The 23010-nt window shown below is 44.3% G+C and overlaps 1 protein-coding gene across 1 annotated transcript in view; it reads left to right on the top strand.

Annotated features, from left to right (window-relative positions):
- LOC310798943 (immunoglobulin superfamily DCC subclass member 3-like) overlaps nucleotides 1–21574 on the top strand; it is a gene marked incomplete at its 3' end in the record, with an annotated part of 36540 nt that extends 14966 nt beyond the window's left edge. Inside the window, exons 6-13 of the mRNA XM_083661498.1 lie at nucleotides 2251–2416; nucleotides 3824–4074; nucleotides 8252–8416; nucleotides 13698–13886; nucleotides 14252–14359; nucleotides 17245–17365; nucleotides 18956–19043; nucleotides 21518–21574. Coding sequence (XP_083517624.1) covers nucleotides 2251–2416; nucleotides 3824–4074; nucleotides 8252–8416; nucleotides 13698–13886; nucleotides 14252–14359; nucleotides 17245–17365; nucleotides 18956–19043; nucleotides 21518–21574 — 1145 coding nt within the window. The remainder of the gene's footprint in view (nucleotides 1–2250; nucleotides 2417–3823; nucleotides 4075–8251; nucleotides 8417–13697; nucleotides 13887–14251; nucleotides 14360–17244; nucleotides 17366–18955; nucleotides 19044–21517) is intronic.
- Between the last annotated feature and the right edge of the window lie 1436 nt (nucleotides 21575–23010).

Genomic DNA, 23010 nt, shown 5'->3' on the forward strand with positions numbered 1-23010 from the left:
GATACAGTCCAGATGTTACATCTTACAATGCTGCGTCCATCAGAGAGTCTCCAACACAGAGCTCATCAGATACAGTGTAGGCTATGGGTCAGAGCAAAACCAGCCCCGGATTCTGGGCTAAATAATTGGGATTTTTTAAACAGTCCGTGTGTAGATTAATGTAAATAAGGCAAAAAATAAAGTGAAGCTGAGATCAGAGGGTTCTGTTAAAGCTCGTTAAGCAGCTCGTTAAGCTTGTTAAGATGGTCGGTGTTGATTGGCTTCAAGTGAAGTCTGGTGTAAACATCAGCAGCTGCAAAGATGAGACGGAGTGTGAAGTTCAAGTGTGAAGACACACAAACACACACACACACACACACACACACACACACACGATTCGCTTGAACAATGAGTCGTCTGTCTCTCATTGCAGTGCCTAACCCCCCCCCCCCCCTCCACACACACACTCGACCCCCCTCCCCCCATATGTGTGTTGGGGGCTGGGACCTGTCTATAAACACTGTGACAATGACCTGACATGCACGCGCGCGCACACACACACACACACACACACACACACACACACACACACACACACACACACACACACACACACACACGCACGCGCACACACACACAGAGTGAAGTGGTGTCCTCCCTAACTCAATTTCAGCTCTCCAACACCTCGAGTTGAAGTGGAGCCGAGAGCTAACGGTGCTGACATATGGCAACATGGCATGGCCTACCTCGAAGGGCTCAGATGGAAAAACAGTTTTTAAAGTTCTTCTGAGATGTTAGTAGATATTCAGGCACATGAATGAAAAGGGCAGGCAGGCGACTCGACAGTGCAAAAATACTTACCGCATTGTCTGTTTTCTTATTGCGTAAATAAACATTCTCATTCGTTAGTTACTGTCATTTTCTTTGGAGCAAGCTATCTTTCAGAACAAGGTCGTGTGTGTGTGTGTGTGTGTGTGTGTGTGGTGTGTGTGTGTGTTAATGGCCGGGCCTCTCTCCAAATCAGCTTTATTTCTCTGTTAATGAAAGCGAGCGAGACCCCCCACCCCCCCCCCCCCCCCACACACACACACACACACACACGGCCTGCTGATTAATGGCTACCATTCAAGCCCCTCCACCCTGTGCCTTCTGACCTCTGATCCCTGCTCAGGGGGGAAGGGGGCAGGGCTTCAGGGTATCTGGGTGACAGACGTACGGCCGTGTCACCATGGAGACGAGCCAGGGTCTGATCCGACACAGACAGCTGATCTCACACTGTTACTAATAATAGCAATAATAACAATGATGATAGCAATAAAACTTGTGCTCTAGCGATCCAAATTGAATATTAAATAACAAATCAAATATTAAAGACAGTAAATACATGTAAACAAGAACAGCACAAAATGATACAATTCTACTATGACTTGTAATATTAAACCTATTACTACTACTACTTCTACTAGTAGTAATACTGCTCCCACACACAGCCTACTGCCTGCAGTCTGACAGTTGAAGTTGATCTCCAGCTCTCTGCTGCCCTCTGCTGATTAATCCACTGAATCACATCTCACCACAAATCTTTCTGATATTTGTCTTTCAGACATAGTTCCCAGTAGATGTCACTATTCACACATGTGCTACATGACGTTTCTGTCTTGTGTCCAGGGGGTAGTGGAGGGTAAACGTAAACGCAGTTTAGCCACCTCTTTGAAATGAGGCAGAGAGTTTACTCACCTATTTTCACATAAACTGTATCAATCAATGAGGGGAACCAAGGTGGGTAAACTACTCACCTTGGATAGTTTACCCACCTCTGGATTTACCACTACACCCTTGCTTGTGTCTCTTCGCACATGCCATGCCAATGCTGGGATAGATGGGCAAGGGACAGAGGAGGGGCGCTCTGAGGTGGGCAGCTGTGGAGAGGTGGACATCTCCTTGTCTTTCAAATCCACTCATTCAATTTGCAGAGTGTGTGTGTGTGTGTGTGTGGGGGGGGGGGGGGGGGGGACCCTTGCGCGGAGCAGCCATATTGGATTTTTGAGGTCGGGGCTGCTGAGGCTCCAGTTCTAGTGACGTCACCGTCCCAGCTCATGACCTTTGAACCGTAAGATTGCCAGTTCCCAGTTATAAAGGAATGCACGCACATATTCAGGGAATCCGTACCCCGGTGATGGATGAAAAAAACGGACTGTGTACAAAGACCTTTACTGTACATTTCTCTCTCTCTCTTTCTCCCTCTCTCACCCCTCTCTCTCCCTCTCTCAGCTCCTCCAGAGTTTGTGCAGTGGCCTCAGTCCTCATCTCGTCCAGCAGGGGGCAGCGTGGTGTTCAGCTGCACGGCTCAGGGCGTCCCTGAGCCGCACCTCATCTGGCTGAAGAACGGCAAGCTGCTGGTCCCTGGCGGCAACACCAAACTAACCAATAACAACACGTAAGCTAACCAACAACAACACGTACGCTCATGCCCATAGCTACCATTGAGGACACCGAGTATGACCTCGGTATAAAAAATGACCTCTGACTGTATTTATCAAACCCTGGCTACGGGCCTGCGTAAGCTAACAACAACAACATGTAACCTAACAAAAACAACACGTAAGCTAATTGTTTATTGTTTATTATTGTGCTTGCTGAAAGCAAGGCACAATCTTTAAACTCCTATTTTTCGATCTGCCAAAAGTTTGGCGCGTAATAACTCCCACATTTTTCACACTACATGCAAGACCTCAAAACGTGCGGCTCATTGATGACAGGTATGCTATGACTTTGCTAAGAGTTTCATCAAGCGGTCTGGGCGCTATTCGCGATTAGGCGCCATTTTTCCCCCCATTGACTTGCATGGGGTCTCGATAAATCTGGCAAAATCTTGCATTAAATTAGTTGTATCTCAGAAACCATATGGCATAGTAGAGCAACCAAACCTGGTAGGGAGGTTCACAGAGGGGCCTTTTACTAGCCACGAAAAAAATCACACCAATTGACCAGATGGTGGCGCTATAACAGCCCTCTTTACGTTTTGGACCATAACTTTTGAACCGTAGGCTCCACAATCAAACTTCTTTTTTCCCTGGATTCCTTGAGTCGTTCCGCATCTACTCATATAGGCCCTGCCAATTTGCGTCTGACTAGATTTGCCGCCACCCATAAGAGCGACTGTTCCCAAATTGGGTCCATATGTTCATAGAGTATTCTTCTACACTGCCCTAAAGAACTACACCAATTGACCTGATGGTGGCGTATAACAGCCATCTTTACGTTTTGGTCCATAACTTTGGAACCATAGCTTCTACAATCAAAATTTGTTTTTCACAGGCTTCCTTGGCTCGCCACACCTTTACTCATTGCTCTGATAAAAAAAAATACTCCTATTGACCTGATGGTGGTGCTATAACAGCCCTCTTCACGTTTTGGTCCATAACTTTTGAACTGTCGCGTCTACAATCAAAATTCTTCCGCGCCCCTGGATTCCTTGGCTCCTCCCGCTCCTACTCACATAGGCCCGCCCATAACTACTTAGTCCCCCTAGCTGCATGGGCAGGGACCTTGCAAGGCAGGCGGTGCATGGCGAGGACAGCAAGCACAATTACATTTTCGGTAGGAAATTTAGATATTGTAGTTTATACTATAATTCCATCCTTATTAAGTAACACAATGACAGGATGTACGACTGTTTTGGTCATGGGTTTCAAACACTTTTTTTTTTAACTTTGCTTTGTAATAAAAGCAAAAATCTCATCCGACCGGCCCCTGGGATAAAATCGTATCAGGGGTCGTTCATGTGAAAAGGTTTGAACCATTGTTTTACGTGACCTATAAGCTGAACCCTTTTGTCTGCCAGGACTCTGGCGATCACGCGCATCGCCCCGGAGGACGAGGCGATCTACCAGTGCATCGCGGAGAACAGCGCGGGGACCAACCAGGCGAGCGCGCGGCTGGCCCTCAGCCCGAGCCACGAGCTGCCCGAGGCACCGGGTGGTCTGACCGCCTCCCCGCTCGGAGACCACGGGCTCAGGCTGACCTGGGAACAGCCCAGCCAACCAGACAACACCAACGTCATCGGATACGTGCTGCACATCCGCATGCTGGGAGGTCAGAATTAGAGAGCTGCAAGCCCGAGGGGGAACCCTTGCGGGCCCCTCGGGCCTGGCCAATAGGTCTTAATAGTAGTAGAAAACTTGAATGTCCTCCAAGGAGGCAATTTGTTGTTCAGCACAGTACATAAGGACACAGACACATTAAAATAACATACACAACTCATTAAAAATTATAAAATCATCTGTAGTGATCAAAAAATACTACAAAAATACTGTGTATTAAAGTGCACGTGTTAGCAGCCCTGCATATTTAAAGTGCATATCTGATAACAATAAAACGACAAATAAAAACTTCAGATTCCCTGAATCTCACATCTTATTTAGCTGGATGATTGACATGGGGATAAATTAATGTTTCCCTCTGTTGGTTCTGATCTTGGGGTATGTGTACCTCCGACCAGAAGGGAGCAGCTGAAACTCTGCTGACAGTGGGTGGGTTTTGTCTGAGCAGACCTTGTCTGCCTTCACGGTCAGCCTAGTCAAGTACAGGTGGTACAGGTCAGCCTGCTGTTGCCCCATGATTTTTCCACAGATCTTAACAAGCTTTCCCAATTTATTTTTGTGAGTAACTTTGGAATGTCCGTACCGGCATACAATACAGTAACAAAGAATACTCTCAATAAAAGACTTATAAAAAAGAGTATGAATTTTGTTATCAACGTTAAAAAAGCTCAATTTCCTAAGGAAATACAAGCGCTGTTGGCCCTTCTTAAAGATAGCATCCACGCATTGGTCCCAAGATAATTTGTGATCTATAATCAGACCAAGATATTTGTATTCTGTCACCACCTCAGTCTCCTCTCCTTTGATCATAGGTCCGGGCCAGGCCGGGGTCGGGCCCGTTTCAATAATTAAATAAAATAACGTTGTATTACTCGCTTAATTTGACACAGCAGAGCACAGTCAGACAAAGAGGAGGAGTGCACAGACACTCCCCCAGCCACACAGTCACACAGTCACACACAGACCCTCACGTGACGTTAGTCTGCCAGGACTCATGTCATGACATGTAGCTTTCCGCTCAGTCAGCGACAGACAGCGTGCTGTGTCAGTGTGTAAAAAACAACAAAACAAGCAGTGTGTGCCGTGTCCGTCCGTGTACAGAGGACAGCTCCCGAACAGAGAGAGAGAGAGAGAGAGTCAAATAGAGAGACAGGCAGAGAGGCTGCAGGAGCAGGATGGCCGCGCCGCCCACAGCACACAGCTGAGGAACAGAGAGAGAGGGAGAGGTGTCATAGAGAGCCGCAGGGATGACGTATTTTTGTAGTCAGAACGCGGAAGTCCCGGACTTCCTGGTTCTTCACTGTTTCTGTCTATGGGATTTTTGAATGGGTTTTTGCCGCGATGCTTCAAATAAGGTCTCTGGGCAAGGCAAGCTTAAGCTGCGTTCACACCGACCTATTAAAGTTTTTCGCTGGCGTCGAGTTTACATACAAAGTCAATGCAAACGAGCGATTGAGCGTATATATATAAATACGCTGGCATCAGTCGCTCGCCGCTCAACGCTGATTGGCTGCCGTGTGAGAGCGAGTCAAGGATCACACTGGCTTGGAACAAACCGCTGGTTTATTGTGTGGCAACAAACCGCATTGACAGCTGATTGACAGGCTGACAGCTGACATGAAGTGAAGTCTGTCCTACCGGTATGGAGCTCGCATTAGGAGCACGCTGATAGGCTTTAGCTTGTAAACAATGACGGTGGCTCGTAGTGGACAAATATCATGACATTGCGTAACGTTATATCCCCCACATGTCCGTCATTTCGTGTGCCTGTTGATGAGCGATTTAAACAGAGCGACAGAGTGATTCCAAAGGGTTGACTTGAGCGACAGAGCGAAAAATAAATATCTCGGTGTGAACGCACCTTTAATCAAACGCGAACCAGAGTTCAGTCGGATAATCTTCACACATGAGGACCACTTTCATGAATTTTGTAGCGTAAATGCGAGCCCTAGAAGTAAAAAGCTCGAGCGAAGCTAATCCAGAACTACACACAGTGTCGCATAGGCTTCCACATCACGTCAGCACTCAACCTGGACTGTTGTTGATGTGCGCTGATTACCCCAGGCTGAACGGGGCTGAACCAGGTGAGGGAAAGAGAATTTCCGTGTTCGTCCTAAGTGGTGACGTTATTGACGTATATATCCCCATCGACTCAACAGTGTAGTCTCATTTAGCCGTTTGCTAGCTAGCCGCCCTTTTAACGGCACGTAAAAGCTTCAAAACTCATAAAAGTGGTCCTCGTGTGTGAAGATGATATTACTAAACACTGGTTTCGCGTTTGATTAAGCCAGCGTTGCCCAGAGAGATTATTAGAAGCATCGCGCCAAAAACCCATTCAAAACTCCCATAGGCGAAAACAGTGAAGAACCAGGAGTGTTAGCATCGATGATTTCCGGACTCGTTCCTGCGGCTCTCTATTATATCCAGTCCGTTATTGAAAATAAGAATTTGTTCTTAATTAACTTGCCTGTTTAAATAAAGGTTGATGATGATGATGATGATGATGATGATATCGTAATATTGGCTTCAGGCCTCGCAGCGGGCTCGGGCCAATTAATTTCTTAACTCATCTGGGCCGGGTCGGACAAGGGCCTGCATGTCACGGGCCGGGGAGGGCTCGGGCCGAGATTTCAGGCCCGCGCAGCTCTCTGGTCAGAATGTGTTTACGTTTGACTCTGATCCAGACTCACTGACCAAACACACGTTCACAGATCATCAACAGTACTAACAGACAGTATAGTGAGGTGGTCAATCGAGTACTGCAGGAATGAGTCGGAAAGTGCTGGATGTTAGCATGCTGGATGTTAGCATGTGCGGTTCCTTCGTCTAAAAGTCAATGGGATTTTTGTATGGGGATTTCATTTAAATACTTCAAATAAGGTCATGTAGTTAATAAAAGTTCATGAAACAGCGAACTTGGTGTTCAGCAAGATAATCTTCACAAATGAAGACCACTTTTATGATTTTCGAAGCTTAAAGACCCCCTAAAGTCAGTTCTTCTTCTTGTTCCTTCATTTGGATGTCTGAGCTTCACTGAGTGCATAATGATGTCTGTGCTGAGTTTGACACTAGAAGGCTGTTTCCACAATCATCTGCTGAAAGTGGACATTTCTCTGAGCTCACTGAAAAGGCCGTTTTCAATAAGCAACATTCGTGACATCACGGATCCTGGAGCCAATCCCTGTCCAGTATTCAGCAGTTAAAGCCCCGACACATTCTCACTCCCAATACGTCATACTGCAGATTGGTCAGGAAACCTTGTCCACACTTGATCATGAGTGAGAATGTGTTGAAACCCTGCGTTGTATGCTATGATTGGTTAGTTAGGTTCTAGATAACCATGATTGGTTGCTTTGGATTTTTAAATGAGGGAGAAGGAGGGGAAGTCCTTTTATGGATTTTAACAAGATAATTTAACCTTTTTTGTGGGGAAAACCACCAGACACAAATTATTATTCAAAGTAGACTATTTTATACACATCTTGAAACATGACTTTAGGCAGTCTTTAAAAGTTTTTTTTTTACCCGATTTTCAGAAAAAGCTTCAAAAGTCATCAAAGTGGTGCTCATTTGTGAATATTATCTTGCTGAACACAAAGTTTGCTGTTTCATAAACTTTTGACCACAGACCTTATTTCATGCATTTAACCAAAATTCCCATACAAAAATCCCATTGACTTTTAGACGAAGGAATAGGAACTGACTATTAGCTTATTGAAGTTGTCCTCTATTTTCACATCCCAAAGTAACTAGTAACTAACCCATTTAAATCTCAGTAATTGAGTAAAAGTAAAATTTTACTTGAGTAAAAGTCTTAAAGTATCTGATATTTACTGTAATTAAGTAAAAATAATTAGCTGGTATTAAATCTACTTAGGTATTCAAAGTAAAATAAATGCTGTTAATAAAACAATGCTTACATTGCCAGGAACGTAATTAAGAATCACAGGGTACTGCACAGTAGAAAATGTAAAAATAAGACAAGACCACCAACTAGTGGGCCAGTTAGCCATATACAGACCACAGACAGAAGAAATTAACCTCAACCTTGTGATAATCAGACTCAAAATGTTCTGAGATTCAGAACTTCATGCTGGTGAATCATTGTTTGGAATGCTTCAGTCCCTAAACGACTCCTGAAATGATGTTGTGTTGTTTGTTTTGTTCAGAGCCGGACAGTAAGGAGCTGCAGGAGGCTGTCAGTAAAACCACATTCCAGCATGACTTCTCCAGCCTGGAGGCAGCCACCACCTACTCCATCTACCTGAAGGCATACTCTGCTCTGGGAGCCAGCCAGCAGTCTGCCACCGTCACTGCCACCACGCTCGGAGGAGGTACGCAACCACAACCACAACCACAAACAAAGCCACAACCACAAACACAACCATGTCATGGTCTGGCTTAGATGTGATAGGTATTTGTGCCTGTCATCAGAAAAGCCACAACCAGACTCACACTCCTCCCTTTTCCAACAAATAAAGTAAAGGACCACTTGTATGATTTTCCAAGTGTTTTCTGAAAATCTCAAATTTTAAAACTCGCTTACGCTTCAGAGGTCATAAAAATTGTCCTCATAGAGTACCGCAGGGATGACATATTTTTTTAGGCTTAACCAGAAATCGCCGCCATTTTGGTTCGTCAGTGGAAAAGTCTATGGGGTTTTAGAATGAGGATTTCACTTAAATGCATCAAATAAGGTCTGTGGTTAAAGGAACACTCCGCCCATTTTCAACCAGCTTTGTATCATTAGAACATCAGTAGTATATCAGAAAACTGTAAACGGTTTTGAAGTCTGTCATTTAATTTGGCAGTTATTGAGTGTTAAAGTGTGGACCAGTGACATCACTGGTCCACACTAACTCAAATTAATAACTCATTAACTCAAATCAACTCTCAAACTGTAAACGGCTTTGAAGTCATTCATCTAGTTTGACAGTTATTGAGAGTTGATTTGAGTTAATAAGTTATTAATTTGAGTTAGTGTGGACCAGTGATGTCACTGGTCCACACTTTAACACTCAATAACTGTCAAATTAAATGAGAGACTTCAAAACAGTTTACAGTTTTCTGATATACTACTGATGTTCTAATGATACAAAGCTGGTTGAAAATGGGCAGAGTGTTCCTTTAACAAAAATTTATGGGAACGCGAATCTGGGTTCAGCAGATAATCTTCACAAACGTCAAGTCAAGTCAAGTCAAATTTTATTTATATAGCACCTTTCATACACAAGGCAATTCAAGGTGCTTTACAAAAAAAATAATCGAAAAAACAAGCAGCAAAGCAATGCACATATAAAAAAACACACATAAAAAACACAGCCGACAGTTTTAGTTAAAATATATACTCAAATTAACAAACATGAAACATTATTTCTGTTTTAAATAAGTTACAAGGCACTCTTCAGTATTATTATTACATGTACAGTCCATTTGTTGGAAATGTACAGGAATCTTTTTTTTTAAATTACAGGCCGAGAGAGGCAGTAGTTTAGTAGCAGTTAAAAGCAAGAGTAAACATAAAGGTCTTTAGCTTGGATTTAAAAATAGGCAGAGTAGGGGCAGATCTAATGTGTTCAGGGAGTTTGTTCCAGTTATGAGAGGCATAGTGGGAGAACGCGGCTTCACCATGTTTTGATTTGGTCCTCGGGACAATTAGTAGACCAGTGCTTGAAGATCTCAGGGATCTGGATGGTTCATAGTGTAGAAGCATTTCAGAGATGTAGTGTGGGCCTGACCCGTTGAGAGATTTGTAAACTATTAGCAGAATTTTAAAGTCTATTCTAAGATTTACTGGCAGCCAATGCAGGGATTTGAGAACTGGTGTAATGTGTTCAGCTTTCTTGGTTCTTGTTAGAACTCTAGCAGCCGCATTCTGAATGAGCTGTAGTTGTTTAATAGCTTTTTTGGGAAGACCATTGAAAAGACTGTTGCAGTAGTCTAGCCTGCTAGAAATGAAAGCATGAATTAGTTTTTCAAGATCTTGTTTGGACATGTAGCCTCTAATCCTTGCTATATTTTTTAGATGATAGAAGGCAGATTTTCTTATAAGCTTGACGTGGGAGTTGAAATTTAGATCAGAGTCAATAATAATGCCAAGATTTTTTACCTGGTCCTTTGGCTTCAAAGATAGGGATTCGAGGTGAGCAGTAACTTTGAGCCTATCTTCTTTTTTGCCGAAGACAATTATCTCTGTTTTGTCTTTATTAAGTTGGAGAAAATTCTGGCACATCCAATCATTAATTTGCGCAAGGCACTGACACAGTGTCTCTATGGGGGCATAGTCATCCGATGAGAGGGCTATGTAGAGTTGGGTGTCATCTGCATAGCTATGATAAGCTATTTTGTTTTTTTGCATAATTAGGCCCAGAGAGAGCATATAAAGGTTAAACAGGACAGGACCTAAAATTGATCCTTGGGGTACCCCACATGTCATTTTGGTTTGGTCAGATGTGTAGTTGCCAATGGAGACAAAGTAGTTCCTGTCTTGCAAATAAGATCTGAACCACTCTAGGACCGTGCCGGAAAGCCCGACCCAGTTTTCCAGTCTGTCCAATAGAATTTCGTGGTCAACCGTATCAAAGGCAGCGCTGAGGTCTAGTAACATTAAGATTGAGATTTTACCTGAATCAGTGTTCATTCGGATGTCATTTATAACTCTGATAAGCGCAGTTTCGGTGCTATGATGGGGTCGGAAGCCTGATTGGAAGGGATCTAGGAGATCATTGGAGGATAGAAAGGTATTGAGTTGTTGGTAGACAGTTTTTTCGAGTATTTTGCTAATAAAGGGAAGATTTGATATTGGTCTGTAATTGCTGATTATAGAGGGGTCGAGGCTACGCTTCTTTAGCAAGGGCTTAACAACTGCAGTTTTTAGAGATTTTGGAAAAATGCCTGTAAGAAGAGAGGTATTAATTATCTTCAGTATGTCGGTCGCCAGGCAACTGTAGACATTTTTTAGAAAGCTTGTTGGCAGGGTGTCTAGGCAACACGATGAGGATTTAAGGCCTCGTATCGTTTCTTCTAGTTTCTTGTGGTCAATGACATTGAACTGAGTCATGTTAATTAAGCACCTATTCTGTGGGTGCGGCGGAGCCACATTTGTTCTTGATGTGGAAATAGTTAGTCTGATATTTATAATTTTATCCCTAAAGAAGGTCGCAAATTCATTGCATTTGACATTGGATAGAAGATCAGGGGCAATTTGTGGGGGGGGGTTTGTCAGCCTGTCAACAGTGGCAAAAAGAGTGCGAGCGTCATTGGTGTTTTTGCTGATAATGTCGGAGAAGAAGAATTTTCTGGAATTTTTTAGTTCCTGGTTGTAGGAGTGAAGACTATTTTTATAGATGTCATAATCGATGTGAAGTTTAGTTTTCCGCCATTTGCGCTCTGCTTTCCTACAATCTCTTTTTTTGTTATTTACAGAGGGAGCGTTTCTCCATGGTGCTTTTTTCTTACCGGAGATTAGTTTAGATCTAATGGGAGCTACAGCATCAATAGCCTTTAGGGTTTTAGAATTGAAGTTATCTAGGAGATCATTGACAGAGGCTGAGGAGAGGGAAGGGGCCAGCGAGAAAGCCTCCATGAACCGTGTGCTAGTGCTCTCGTTGATGTGACGCTTTTTGATGGTTTTTGACCGAGTAAGAGCGATAGGGGTGACCTTGAGTTCAAGAAAGATACAGAGATGGTCGGACAGAGCAACATCACTAGCTGAAAGAAACGATGACTCAAAGCCCTTGGTGATAAATAAGTCTAGGGTATGGCCTCGATTGTGAGTGGGCCCAGAGACATGTTGTAACAGGTCAAAAGTGTCAAGGAGGTTATTCAATTCTTTGGCATTATTATCATTGGGGTTGTCAATATGAATATTAAAATCTCCTGCAATAGTTAAACAGTCGTGTTCTATGGAGATTATAGAAAGGAGTTCTGAAAATTCATCAAAAAAACTACTAGAGTACTTAGGTGGTCTGTAAACGTGAATCACTTCTATGCCTTTTGAAGCGTTTTCTAAAAATCGCGTACAAAAAACACATTTACGTTCCAGAAGTCATAAAAGTTATTAAAGTTTGTGAAGATTATCCTGCTGAACCCAAATTCGCATCCCCATAAACGTTTTGTTAACCACAGACCTTATTTTATGCATTCAAGTGAAATCCCTATCCTGGTAAACCAGCCCGTCACGTGAACTCACATTTCATTTGGTTCTGCGAGACGGTCTGCCCGCAAGGCCTGGGATTGGGTGTTAAGCAGAAGCTGCAAAGCGGAAGAGCCAATCAGCGACTGCACTCAGTGCCCTGTGATTGACAGCGCAAGTTGGCCAATCAGGGGCGGACTGATGTAGTTGATGACGTGAATACAGGCCAACGCTGTTGCAAACATGGCGGCTTCCAAAGTAACTAGCAGTAACGTGAATGTTAGCATAAACCGCCATAAGTGAAGTTATTGCAGAAATAGACTCAATGACAACGATTAAACAAGAGCAAGAGTATGCGCTTGCGGAGTTTCTCGGCGGAAAATACATTTTCGCTATTCTACCGACTGGATTTGGCAAAAGTCTGATCTATCAACTTGCTAATGTTGCTGCTGGCTCTGAACGCCCTGTGATGACGTCACTTGTTTTGGTACGGTGATTGGCTGAAGGCGTTTGTCTGTCAACGCAACTACGCCCGCCAACGCAACTACGCCCGCCCATGCTCCCGCCCCTGCTAAGGACTGGGTGAAGAGTTGGGGCCAGACCGTCTCCGAAGCAAATTAAATGTGAGTTCACGTGACGGGCTGGTTGATCAGAATCAGAATCAGAATCACTTTTATTGCCACAGTATGCAAGTTACATACGAGGAATTTGTCTTAGTGTCTGTATGCAGCGTAGCGCGCTGTCACATCAATATACAGAGATAAGAGGTAGGAAGATAACTAAAGACAATCGCAAAGTTGCAAGTGCAATCAAATCGAGTAAATATATACAATATTTACATGAGTGGTGAAGTGTCCTGTGGATAATAAATATGAATTTACGTTGTATTTACATGAGATTTACAGACTGAGTTAAATAGACGTTAAATAGGCAGTGGATTTACATGAATTTACAGTCGGAGTTAAACAGACATTAAATTAGATATGAGTTACAGTTTTATGGGGGGGGGGCGTTCAGTTGAGTTTAGGAGGAGTTAGCCATTAGGACACATTTTTATTAGCAAACACCATAATCATACTAAAATGATTATGGTGTTCAATCATAGTATGATTATCAGAGATGATATGTTACACCCGCATGGTAAGTTTAGTTACTTTAGTAACTAAAGTTAGCATGCGGGTGTAACGTATCGTCTCTGATTTAATTTCAGTAGGTGGCTGGAAAGTGGCACGGTTGATATTGTACTTACATTGCTGCTGTGTTTACAGTTTGCAGACCGCTGCCATGTTGGATCTGCGCTGAGGCAGCTTGCCTGTGCGCGTTCAAGTGAACGATGTAGGGAGGGCAGGGGGGACTCCTCCAAACGAAACCTAATGAAAACAGACGAATTGGGCGCATCGCTGAATACAGCTTTAAATATTTTCGAATTTTGTCAATTTTAATGTGTAATATACTTTTTAAATATCTTTCTCTCCCTCCAGTTCCGCCATCTCCCAGTTTCTATACCAAGGTGCTGAACCAGACGGCCATGCAGGTTTACTGGGAGCACCCCAGTAAGCCGGGGAAGGTGGAGGGCTTCAGACTGGCGTACCGCGGGGTTTCCCACCCTGACGTCCAGGGGCAGGAGACCTTCCCAGGACACATCAACACCCACAGCATCTCCCACCTCGGTCAGTTCCAAACCAAAACACTGCAGACTTCCCTGCAGCACAACTTCAACAGTATCCAATATCCCTTCTCCAAACTTCACCTTCTCCTAAATACCAACCTAACAAAATGCATGGTCTTCAACCGGAACTTACCCCAAGTCACCTGCCCTCTTAAAATATCCTCGCTGGATGGATCAGTACTTTAACTTGTCAACTGCTAGTGTTAATTTCATCGATGAAAACTATCATGAAAATTGTTCGTCGACTACCTATTTTCACTGATAAAAACTAGTCTAGTAAAAAACGTTGTGATGACAAAACTATGAGGAAATCTATTGACACTTTTGTGTGTGTGTGTGTGTGTGTGTGTGTGTGTGTGTGTCTAGAGCCGGGAGCCGTCTATGAGATCCAGCTGGTGGCATTTAACGGGAACGGGGAAAGTCCAGCGACCCGCAGGCTAGTCTCTCTGGAGGAGGGAGGGAGCAGCGGGCCAGGTGAGACTACACTGACCTCTGACAACACATCTCAGACGTCACCACATCATATTACACGTTCTCACTCCGACAGTGTAAAATACCGCCGCTTTCTCATGCACCTTGTGATGTCAACGTACCTTTGAAGTATGATACGGCCACGGACGCACCGACCTTTGCTCACCCCAACCAGGTGCGCACTGCGCAGTGCTTGTTTAACGGAGAGCCGTGGGCGTATCATGTAAGGGATAATGTATAGTGAGCCGGTGATTACTGGGGAAATAATGACCGACAGGTGAATGATTGAGCCCGACGCGCAGCGGAGGGCTTAATGATTCACCTGAAGGTCATTATTTCCCAGTAATCACCGACTCACTATCCATTATCCCGCTTAGAACACGGCCTACAACTAAATCATTCAATAATCTGACAAAAATAATTATTCAAATAGATTTTTTAATAGCGTTTTCAACGACAAAGCGGTTTCATTCGTAATTGGCACACAAGACACCACAGCTGCAACTGGTTGGCCTAATTACTAGTGTACGTGTGAGTGTTGACACAGCTGGATTAATCAGTATAACCAGCAGCAGAGCAGCGGTCGGTTGTCGAGAAATAATGACCGGTGAATCTTGTTGATTGACCAATCAGAATCGAGTATTCAAGAGAGCCGTGTTCTAAGTAAGGGATAATGTATACTGAGCCGGTGATTACTGTGGAAATAATGACCGACAGGTGAATGATTTAGCCCGACGCGCAGCGGAGGGCTTAATATTCACCTGAAGGTCATTATTTCCAGTAATCACCGGCTCAGTATACATTATCCCGCTTAGAACACGGCCTACAACTAAATCATTCAATAATCTGACAAAAATAATTATTCAAATAGATTTTTTAATAGCGTTTTCAACACAAAGCGGTTTCATTCGTAATTGGCACACAAGACACCACAGCTGCAACTGGTTGGCTTAATTAGTAGCGTCTGCGGACAAAATGCTCTTACCAACTGATTAATCCAGGTGTGGCAGAGCAGCGGTCGGTTGTCGAGAAATAATGACCGGTGAATATTGTTGATTGACCAATCAGAATCGAGTATTCGAGAGAGCCGTGTTCTAAATTACAGTATATCATATAACAAGGGTACCCGACGTGTAACATCTCACGCAAGTTACAAAGCAGCAGAGGTAGGAACAAGTCATTGTTTTACAAGTCACAAGTCAGTCTCAAGTCTTTGCACTCAAGTCCCAAGTCATGACAGGCAAGTCCTGAGTCAAGTCACAAGTCAAGACTGCAAGTCCCAAGTTCAAGTCCTAAACTTTTAGTTTCGAGTCCTAAACAAGTCATAGTGTGCTCTTCAATTTTAACAGCAGAGTAATAATATAACATTTACACACAAATAATGGATGCTTTTTAAAATGTGTATTCGTTTGTTAAAACAAGTTTATAGGCTACTATTGTAGTAGGCCTATAGTATTTATGTCGGCTACTATAGGCTATAGAGTTTTTATTAGTTCCTTGTAGTGCTGCACGATTAATGTTATCCAATCGCGATGTCACCACGTGTGATTACATAACCGCAAAAGGGTGCGATTATTATTATTTTTTTCCATAAAAATCTTTTTGAGTGAATGTTACACGCAACGCAGCAAACACACATTTCTCTGCCATCACACTGCGCATCAACACTAGCGGGAGACTTCTCCCATGCACTCCCGTAAATAAGTAATGTTATGCGCAGCAAGGTTCACAAACATATCTTACCGAGATGAGAGAGAGAGAGAGAGAGAACATCCATGATCGCTAACAGCTAGCTATGCTAATAACTAGCTAGCCGTTCAGAAACGCGTGTAAACTAGGGTGACCAGACGGGGACTGTCCCCGAAAATCGGGGACATCTGGAGCTGTCCCCAAAAATGTCCCCGATTTTCTACTCCTCATCCGCGGCCGTGATTACTGTCATCAGAGGCTCTATCAGGCTCATTTTTAAAGCTGTAGTGAAGATACTTAGGCCTTGGCCACACTGATCCGTGGTGTCTGTCCGTGTGCGTTCATTTCTCTGTTCACTTCCATTCATTTTCAATGACAGCTGTCCGACTGTCCGTGGAGCACTCAGAAGCGTACGTATCCAGAAAATTTGCATACGTTTTGATGGACAGAAAGTTGAAGAGGGATGAACTTTTTCTGGATGGACGTATCGGATGGTCGGATGGTCGGATTGTCACTGTCCGTTTTGCCAATCAGAGTCGAGGTCTCGAGAGGAGGCGTTCCGAGATTTGTTTCAACTTTTCAAAGAAGATGGCGGCCGAGGCGGTGACGGAGGCTATAAGGGATTCCCCAGCAAAATGAGTAAAATTGTGTGATTTCACTAGGATTTCAGTGACTAGAAGTTAGTCAAAGGGGAGAATGTAGTGCATATACTCCTCTCCGGTTATCTGCACATAATCTACATTATATTATACTCGCGCTGTTCATGTAATTTGCATCGAGTCACATTTCCAAGGAGCTGCACGCAGGCTGCGCAGGCAGGCTCGCCGGCCGCGGAGCAGCCCCGGCGAAGGGTTTGACGTAGACTCAGTTCCCATGCATCGGACAGACATCTGTCCGTTCAATAATTCTGTCCATTTTCTGACGGATCAGTGTGGCCAAGGCCTTACAGTACGGATTACCCCCCCACAGTTCGGCATGCAAGTGAGCCCCAGGTTTAAGTGAATATATATATATATATATATATATCCTGTCCTGTCCTATAGCCGGTTTCAACTGGACAACATAAACATTCAAAATGTCCCCCAGCTTACTTCCTGTTGCAGTGTTTGCTAGTACAATAACTGATGGGACATAATGTTCCCTAGCAACACAATTCCATGAAATTCAATTCAATATCTTTTCCTAACCACTTTTCCCAGATGGTCAGAGCTGCAGCTGTGAGCAGAGTGTGTCGATGCCTGGCTTGTTGGTGGGGATCCACACCGGCCTGGCCTGCATCCTCTTCTGTCTCCTCTTCCTCATGTTCGGATACAGACACAGGTGAGAGTCTGTGTGTGTGTGTGTGCGTGTGTGTGTGTGTGTGTGTGTGTGTGTGTGTGTGTGTGTGTGTGTGTGTGTGTGTGTGTGTGTCTCACACTCACCATTTTTGTTTATTGTTTTTCCCCCCGTCTGAGTCAAATCACTTGTCATTCATCTCGTAGCTGGTTGGCTTGGTTCCAGGCTTAAAACTCTTTATATAAGGATTTTTTGAAATGGAGAAATTAATGGAGAATTAACTTCCTGAGGTCCCATGCCGAGCCCTGAAGGGGGCGGGACTTAGGCACTCTATTGTAAATGGCTCAGTGGCTCAAAAATTAGTCTCTTAGAACAGACGAGTTGGCTTCCGCAATTTTCTAATGCTTCCGCCATACCGTCTGTACTTCGTGGGGGAGAATCATGCACCAACCGGAATGGGAAGTAGAAAGGCGGGTTTTCCGCTCATTAGTCCAATCAGAATCGCAGAAAGGCGGGTCTTCCGCTCATTAGTCCAATCAGAATCCAATATGCCGGCAGAAAGGCGGGTCTTCCGCTCATTAGTCCAATCAGAATCCAATATGCCCGGCAGAAAGGCGGGTCTTCCGCTCATTAGTCTAATCAGAATCCAATATGCCGCATTCGCGTGTCGTGATTGGTCGGATTCCGTAGAACTTCCTTCCAGTCTGAAGGTTTTTTTCCCAACTTCCTTGTGCGTGTTCTGGGGGTGTAACGTACAGACTGTATATAGCTGCATTCGCCGGATGTAGATGAGACAGTCTGTTTTAAGAGACTACTCAAAAATGGTCAAAAGTTTTCAAATTTGGCACACAGACAGTCCACCGCGGGAAACTGGTCTCCAAGCCGTTTTGTCCAATTTCGGCAACAGGAGGCGCTATAACATGCAGTGGAAATGATCTCCCCGTTTGACCTAGACACTTGCTATGTAGCCGTCATTTGGCATGCTAAACAAATTTGTAATTAGGACCCATAAGGTCTGTCTGGGTAGATTGTCCGCCATCTTGGAATTTCTTTCAAAACCTTTGTCAATCTTCTCCAAATTTAGAATGCGTGGTCAATGGACATGCCCAAACAAAAACAAGACTTTTCATAACAATCTGGTAAAAAAATTGCATTATTAATGTAATTATTAGCCAATCAGATTCTGACAAAGTTCAATCTACCGCAATTCCACTTCACAGTGGCCTATGACCTTGGAACTCGGCGGACACATCAGTGCCCCCCCCCTAAGGGACTGCACCAAGTTTGATGTTGATAGCCCAACGGACGACAATACAGTACGGATTTCAATTTGTGCCAAGCTAACCGCTAACACCGAAAAATCACACGTTAACAGCATCTATACTCATAAATGTTAAATGGTGACTCGCATTCACTCCAAAAAAGCTTGCGGATGCCTCTGGCACCGGTCCTGAGTGATTTTCAGACTCTCTGTACTGGGCGGTCTCTGTCGAGGCTGCTTGGAGCTTTCATTCTTATTTTATTTATTTATTTATTGTCTTATTTATTGTCTTATTGTCATATTGTCTTATTTATTTATTTATTGTCTTATTGGTCCTCCTCCTCATGGTATCCCTCTGTCAGTTTCTTGTGCAGGAAGTCCAGCAGCTGGGAGGTCGGGGGTCTGAGCCGGTCTGTGGACCCCCGAGCCCCCAAACCAGAGAGCATCGAACTCACGACCCAGGTACACACGCGCATGCACGCACGCACGCACGCACGCACGCACACACACACACACACACACACACACACACACACACACACACACACACACACACACACACAGAGTGCAGTCATGACCGGTCGAGAGTTGAAGAAGACTTGTGTTGTAGGCAGGGCTGGACCCCTGGAACACCCCCCAAGGAACCCTCGTGGTCCCCGGACCCTATGTTTACAACTACTGGAATAGAAAACTGAACTGAGAATAAAATGTATATTTTTCCTTGGTTTGTGCTTCAGTATTAGCCTGGTAAACCAGCCGGTCACGTGATCTCACATTTCATCACATTTTCATTGTCTGGCCTCAAGCCCTGGGAGGGCTTTAGCAGAAACTGCAAAGCAGATGAGCCAATCAGCGACTGCGCTCAGTGCCCTGCGATTGACAGCGCAAGTTGGCCAATCAGGAACGCCACTAGCACTGCACTAGCAAAACAATAAAGGCCACCTCCTTGCCTGTCCGCCTCGAGGAGCAATGTCAACGTTTGTCGAGTTTAAACAGCCATAAAGTGCAGTTATTGCAGAAATAGACTCAATAACAACAATTAAACAAGTACAGGAGTATGCAACAGTTTCCCGGCGGAAAATGTGTTTTTGCCCGTTCTCCCGAGTGGATTTGGGTTTGGCTGGATCCAACGCTGATTGGCTGAAGGAGTTGTCTGTCAAGGCAAGTAAACCCGCCCAACTTCCGCCCACTGCAAAGACTGGGAGAAAGCTTCAGGCCAGACGAGAACGAAGAACAAAATGAAATGTGAGTTCACATGACCGGCTGGTTTACTTCAGTATTACTGTATTATGATCTTCTTCTTCTTCTCTGCCATGCCCACAGAGATGTGATTCGGCGCCTCCTCCAGTGACGGTCATGGTTGAGCCGACTCCCCCTGGCACAGGCACTGGCTAACCCTAACCCAAAACAGCACCTCACCCTGTCTTCCAACCTTCCCCTAACCCCTGAAACAACCAGCTGCTCCTGCGTGGTTCCTCTCCTTTCCTGCCAGCCAAAGCCTTATACAGCCAGTCTGAACCTTATGAATGAGTGAGATTAGAGATTCATTTTGAGTGTTTGTCGAGGACGTCCACGGAGCACCTTCTACCACACGGGGACAAACCCACCGTCTGGTTTATTAGACGAGGTGTTTTAAGATGTCCGCTTGCTTTGAATCCAATTCATGATGTCTCCTCCTCTCTACAGTAAAACCAAAGCTTTACAATGAACATCACGCCGAAATATGAACCCCAGGCATTCAGATCAAAAAATGATTTGTTTCTCCTGATGGAGAAAGCTGTCGGCCATGTTGACCCCAAACCAATGGGCAGAAGAAAATGTTGGCATGTTGGCACGTTTCTGCAACCGCCCGCATATGTTGAATGTCAACATTCCTGAAGCAAAAATATGTTGCACACCAATTCAGCGAGTCCTCCGATCACAGCAGCATTTCCAAAATGTCGGTTCATTTGAAAACCTCGCCAGGCGTCTCCAAAACGTTACACAAATAAAACAACCTGGCTTTATGGTTAAGCAAGTAAAACAACTTGCTTCAGGTTAGGGTTTGAATTAAATAACAACAATGTTAAATGTAACTTGCATTTGAAATGTAGACTTTGAACACGCTGGGAATGGATCTCCAGTCTCTGGTGTCTCAAGGCAAATGGGTACGCCCTCCGCCACGCCCTTAATTATCTCCCACTGCGCTATTTCAATAGCAGACTGTCGTTATTTACACGGCCACTAGAGGCGGAGGCTATAACGTTACATGTATCTACGATATGCAACGTATTTTTGATTCACAAACATTGACATTCAACGTATCCATGGTTTGCAGAATTGTAACATAACATAACGTTTTATTCTGGTGCTCCCGGTGTGGTACTAGATGTTGCTGTCCAGGACGCTTCCTACTGAAACCAAAACCTTTTATTCCCAGTTCAGTTGGGTCATTTTGAGTTTGTCGCCAATGGTGCCAAGTAAGAGGCCTTCCGCCTGTCTGACCAGTGACCGGGCCTCAGAGGATCTAGTGGAAGGTTAACATGTGATTAGCCAAAGAAAGGTCCACTGATGCTCGGAGCCAAAGGGATGTCTCTGGTCAGCAGGTGAACATAGAGGATGGAGTCTCCACTATGAGGAGAAGCATTCTGTAGTCTGGTCTGCTTTAGCCTTCGCCAGCATGATGGAGGGGATTGTTGGTGTCACCGAGTTAGCCTCTAGGCAGCGAGTCGTGTCGAGGAACCGGAGATACAGCTGGTTGTTCTACCCTTTCTCCTTCTCTTTCCTGTTCTACCTCTCTGCTCCCCCGCCAAAACTCTACCTCCAAAGATAGCTACCTCGGCTTGGCGGCACACGTCAGAGCTATCCGGGTAACCATTTTGCCTCGTGCTGCTGGTCAAGCGTACCTACCTCAAAACCAAAAGGCTCCTCTGGTGTCACTTTGCTCCTTTTCTAAGTTTTGTGCCAATGCCAGTGTCCTGTGCCAGTCGCTGCCCCTCAACCTCCTCCTGTGAGGAAATACAGGAACCCCAGGACTCAGCATGTAGCTGGTCTCCCCCTCTCAAAGAATGGTTTGCTCCGTCTTACTCTTCCTTAAAGCAACAGAAGCTGAGAGAACAAACTAGTGAAGGGAAGACATCAGCTCACCTTGCTTTTGTTCTTGATAATTTCCTGCCAGAATCCACCACCGACATCCAGTGCTGCAGGGGCCAATAACATGTCCAGGTCTAGCTTCTACAGTATAAATAACCTGTCAGGTCTTAGCTTCTACAGTCCAGTAACCTGTCAGGTCTTAGCTTCTACAGTCCAGTAACCTGTCAGGTCTTAGCTTCTAGGGTCCTATAATAATAAGAGAGTCGGGGCCCTGCAGCACACTGCTTCTGGGAAATGGATTTAAGTTCAGATCCAGATCTTATGGACAAAACTGACCAGATGTCTCCACCTGCTGGTCAGTGAGCTTCATCTCCTCTGGACTCATCTCAACATCTGTCTGGGAAGAACTGAGGAACTGAACCTGGTTTGTCTGGAACAGGCAGGGAAGTACGGACATTATGGAAGTCCAGGTGTCTTCTGGTCTTTAGGAAGATCCTGGAGCTTCCAGCCCTTCCTTGCCCATGTCCAACTTTAATTAAAGTCTTGATGTGTCTTTTCGCTGAAAAAGAAAAGAAAGTCTCCAGCCGACAAGATACACAATGCCTCTGGAACGTTGTTCGTCAAAGAAATTTGCCCTTATCTTAAAACTGACTGACCTCTTCTATTTTTTTAAATAATTTCTTTTTTTCTGAGTTTTATTTCTCACTATGAGATCAGATTCTTCCCGTCATGTACACCACATGTTCTAGACCCAGTTTCAGCCAAACCTTCCAAATATTCTTTGAAACCGAGCTGAACGATATCCAAAGATGAAAAGTTGTTCCCGTTTTCACAGTTTACTTTATTAACAGTTATTTGTTTGTAAGATCTGTTGTTTTTGTCATTGTGGTTCCTGTTATTAGGGGATGGCCAGAGGAACCAGAGCACAGAAGCTGAATAACAAACGAAACCAAAATATACTATTCTGCTTCACTGTCACTGCTCATTCTCACTGTTCCTTTATTCCACTGGCAGAAGTTCTGCAGTGTGGAACTTTTTTTTCTTTTCAAAATAACATGTTGCTTTGAAGACGGAGAACTGAATATATATTTTCATATATTATTACAAGAATACCTCTCTGTGTAAGAACGAGTTTAAATAGCCAAATCTTTTGAATTATAGAAACACTTTGACCAAATGCCTCATAGATTCTAACAGAGACTCAAATGATATTTCCGTAATTTTCTTCATAGCTGGAAGCACATAGATATGTGTGTGTTCCGTTTATGGTTGAATGTCTTTAGAGCGGTATGTTCCCGCCAGCTGCCCGACCTCAGGGACGTTTAATACAGCAGCACTGTGGCTACTGCAGTAATCC

Source organism: Poromitra crassiceps (assembly GCF_964638095.1).
Source record: "Poromitra crassiceps genome assembly, chromosome: 26".
Lineage (NCBI taxonomy): Eukaryota > Metazoa > Chordata > Actinopteri > Beryciformes > Melamphaidae > Poromitra > Poromitra crassiceps.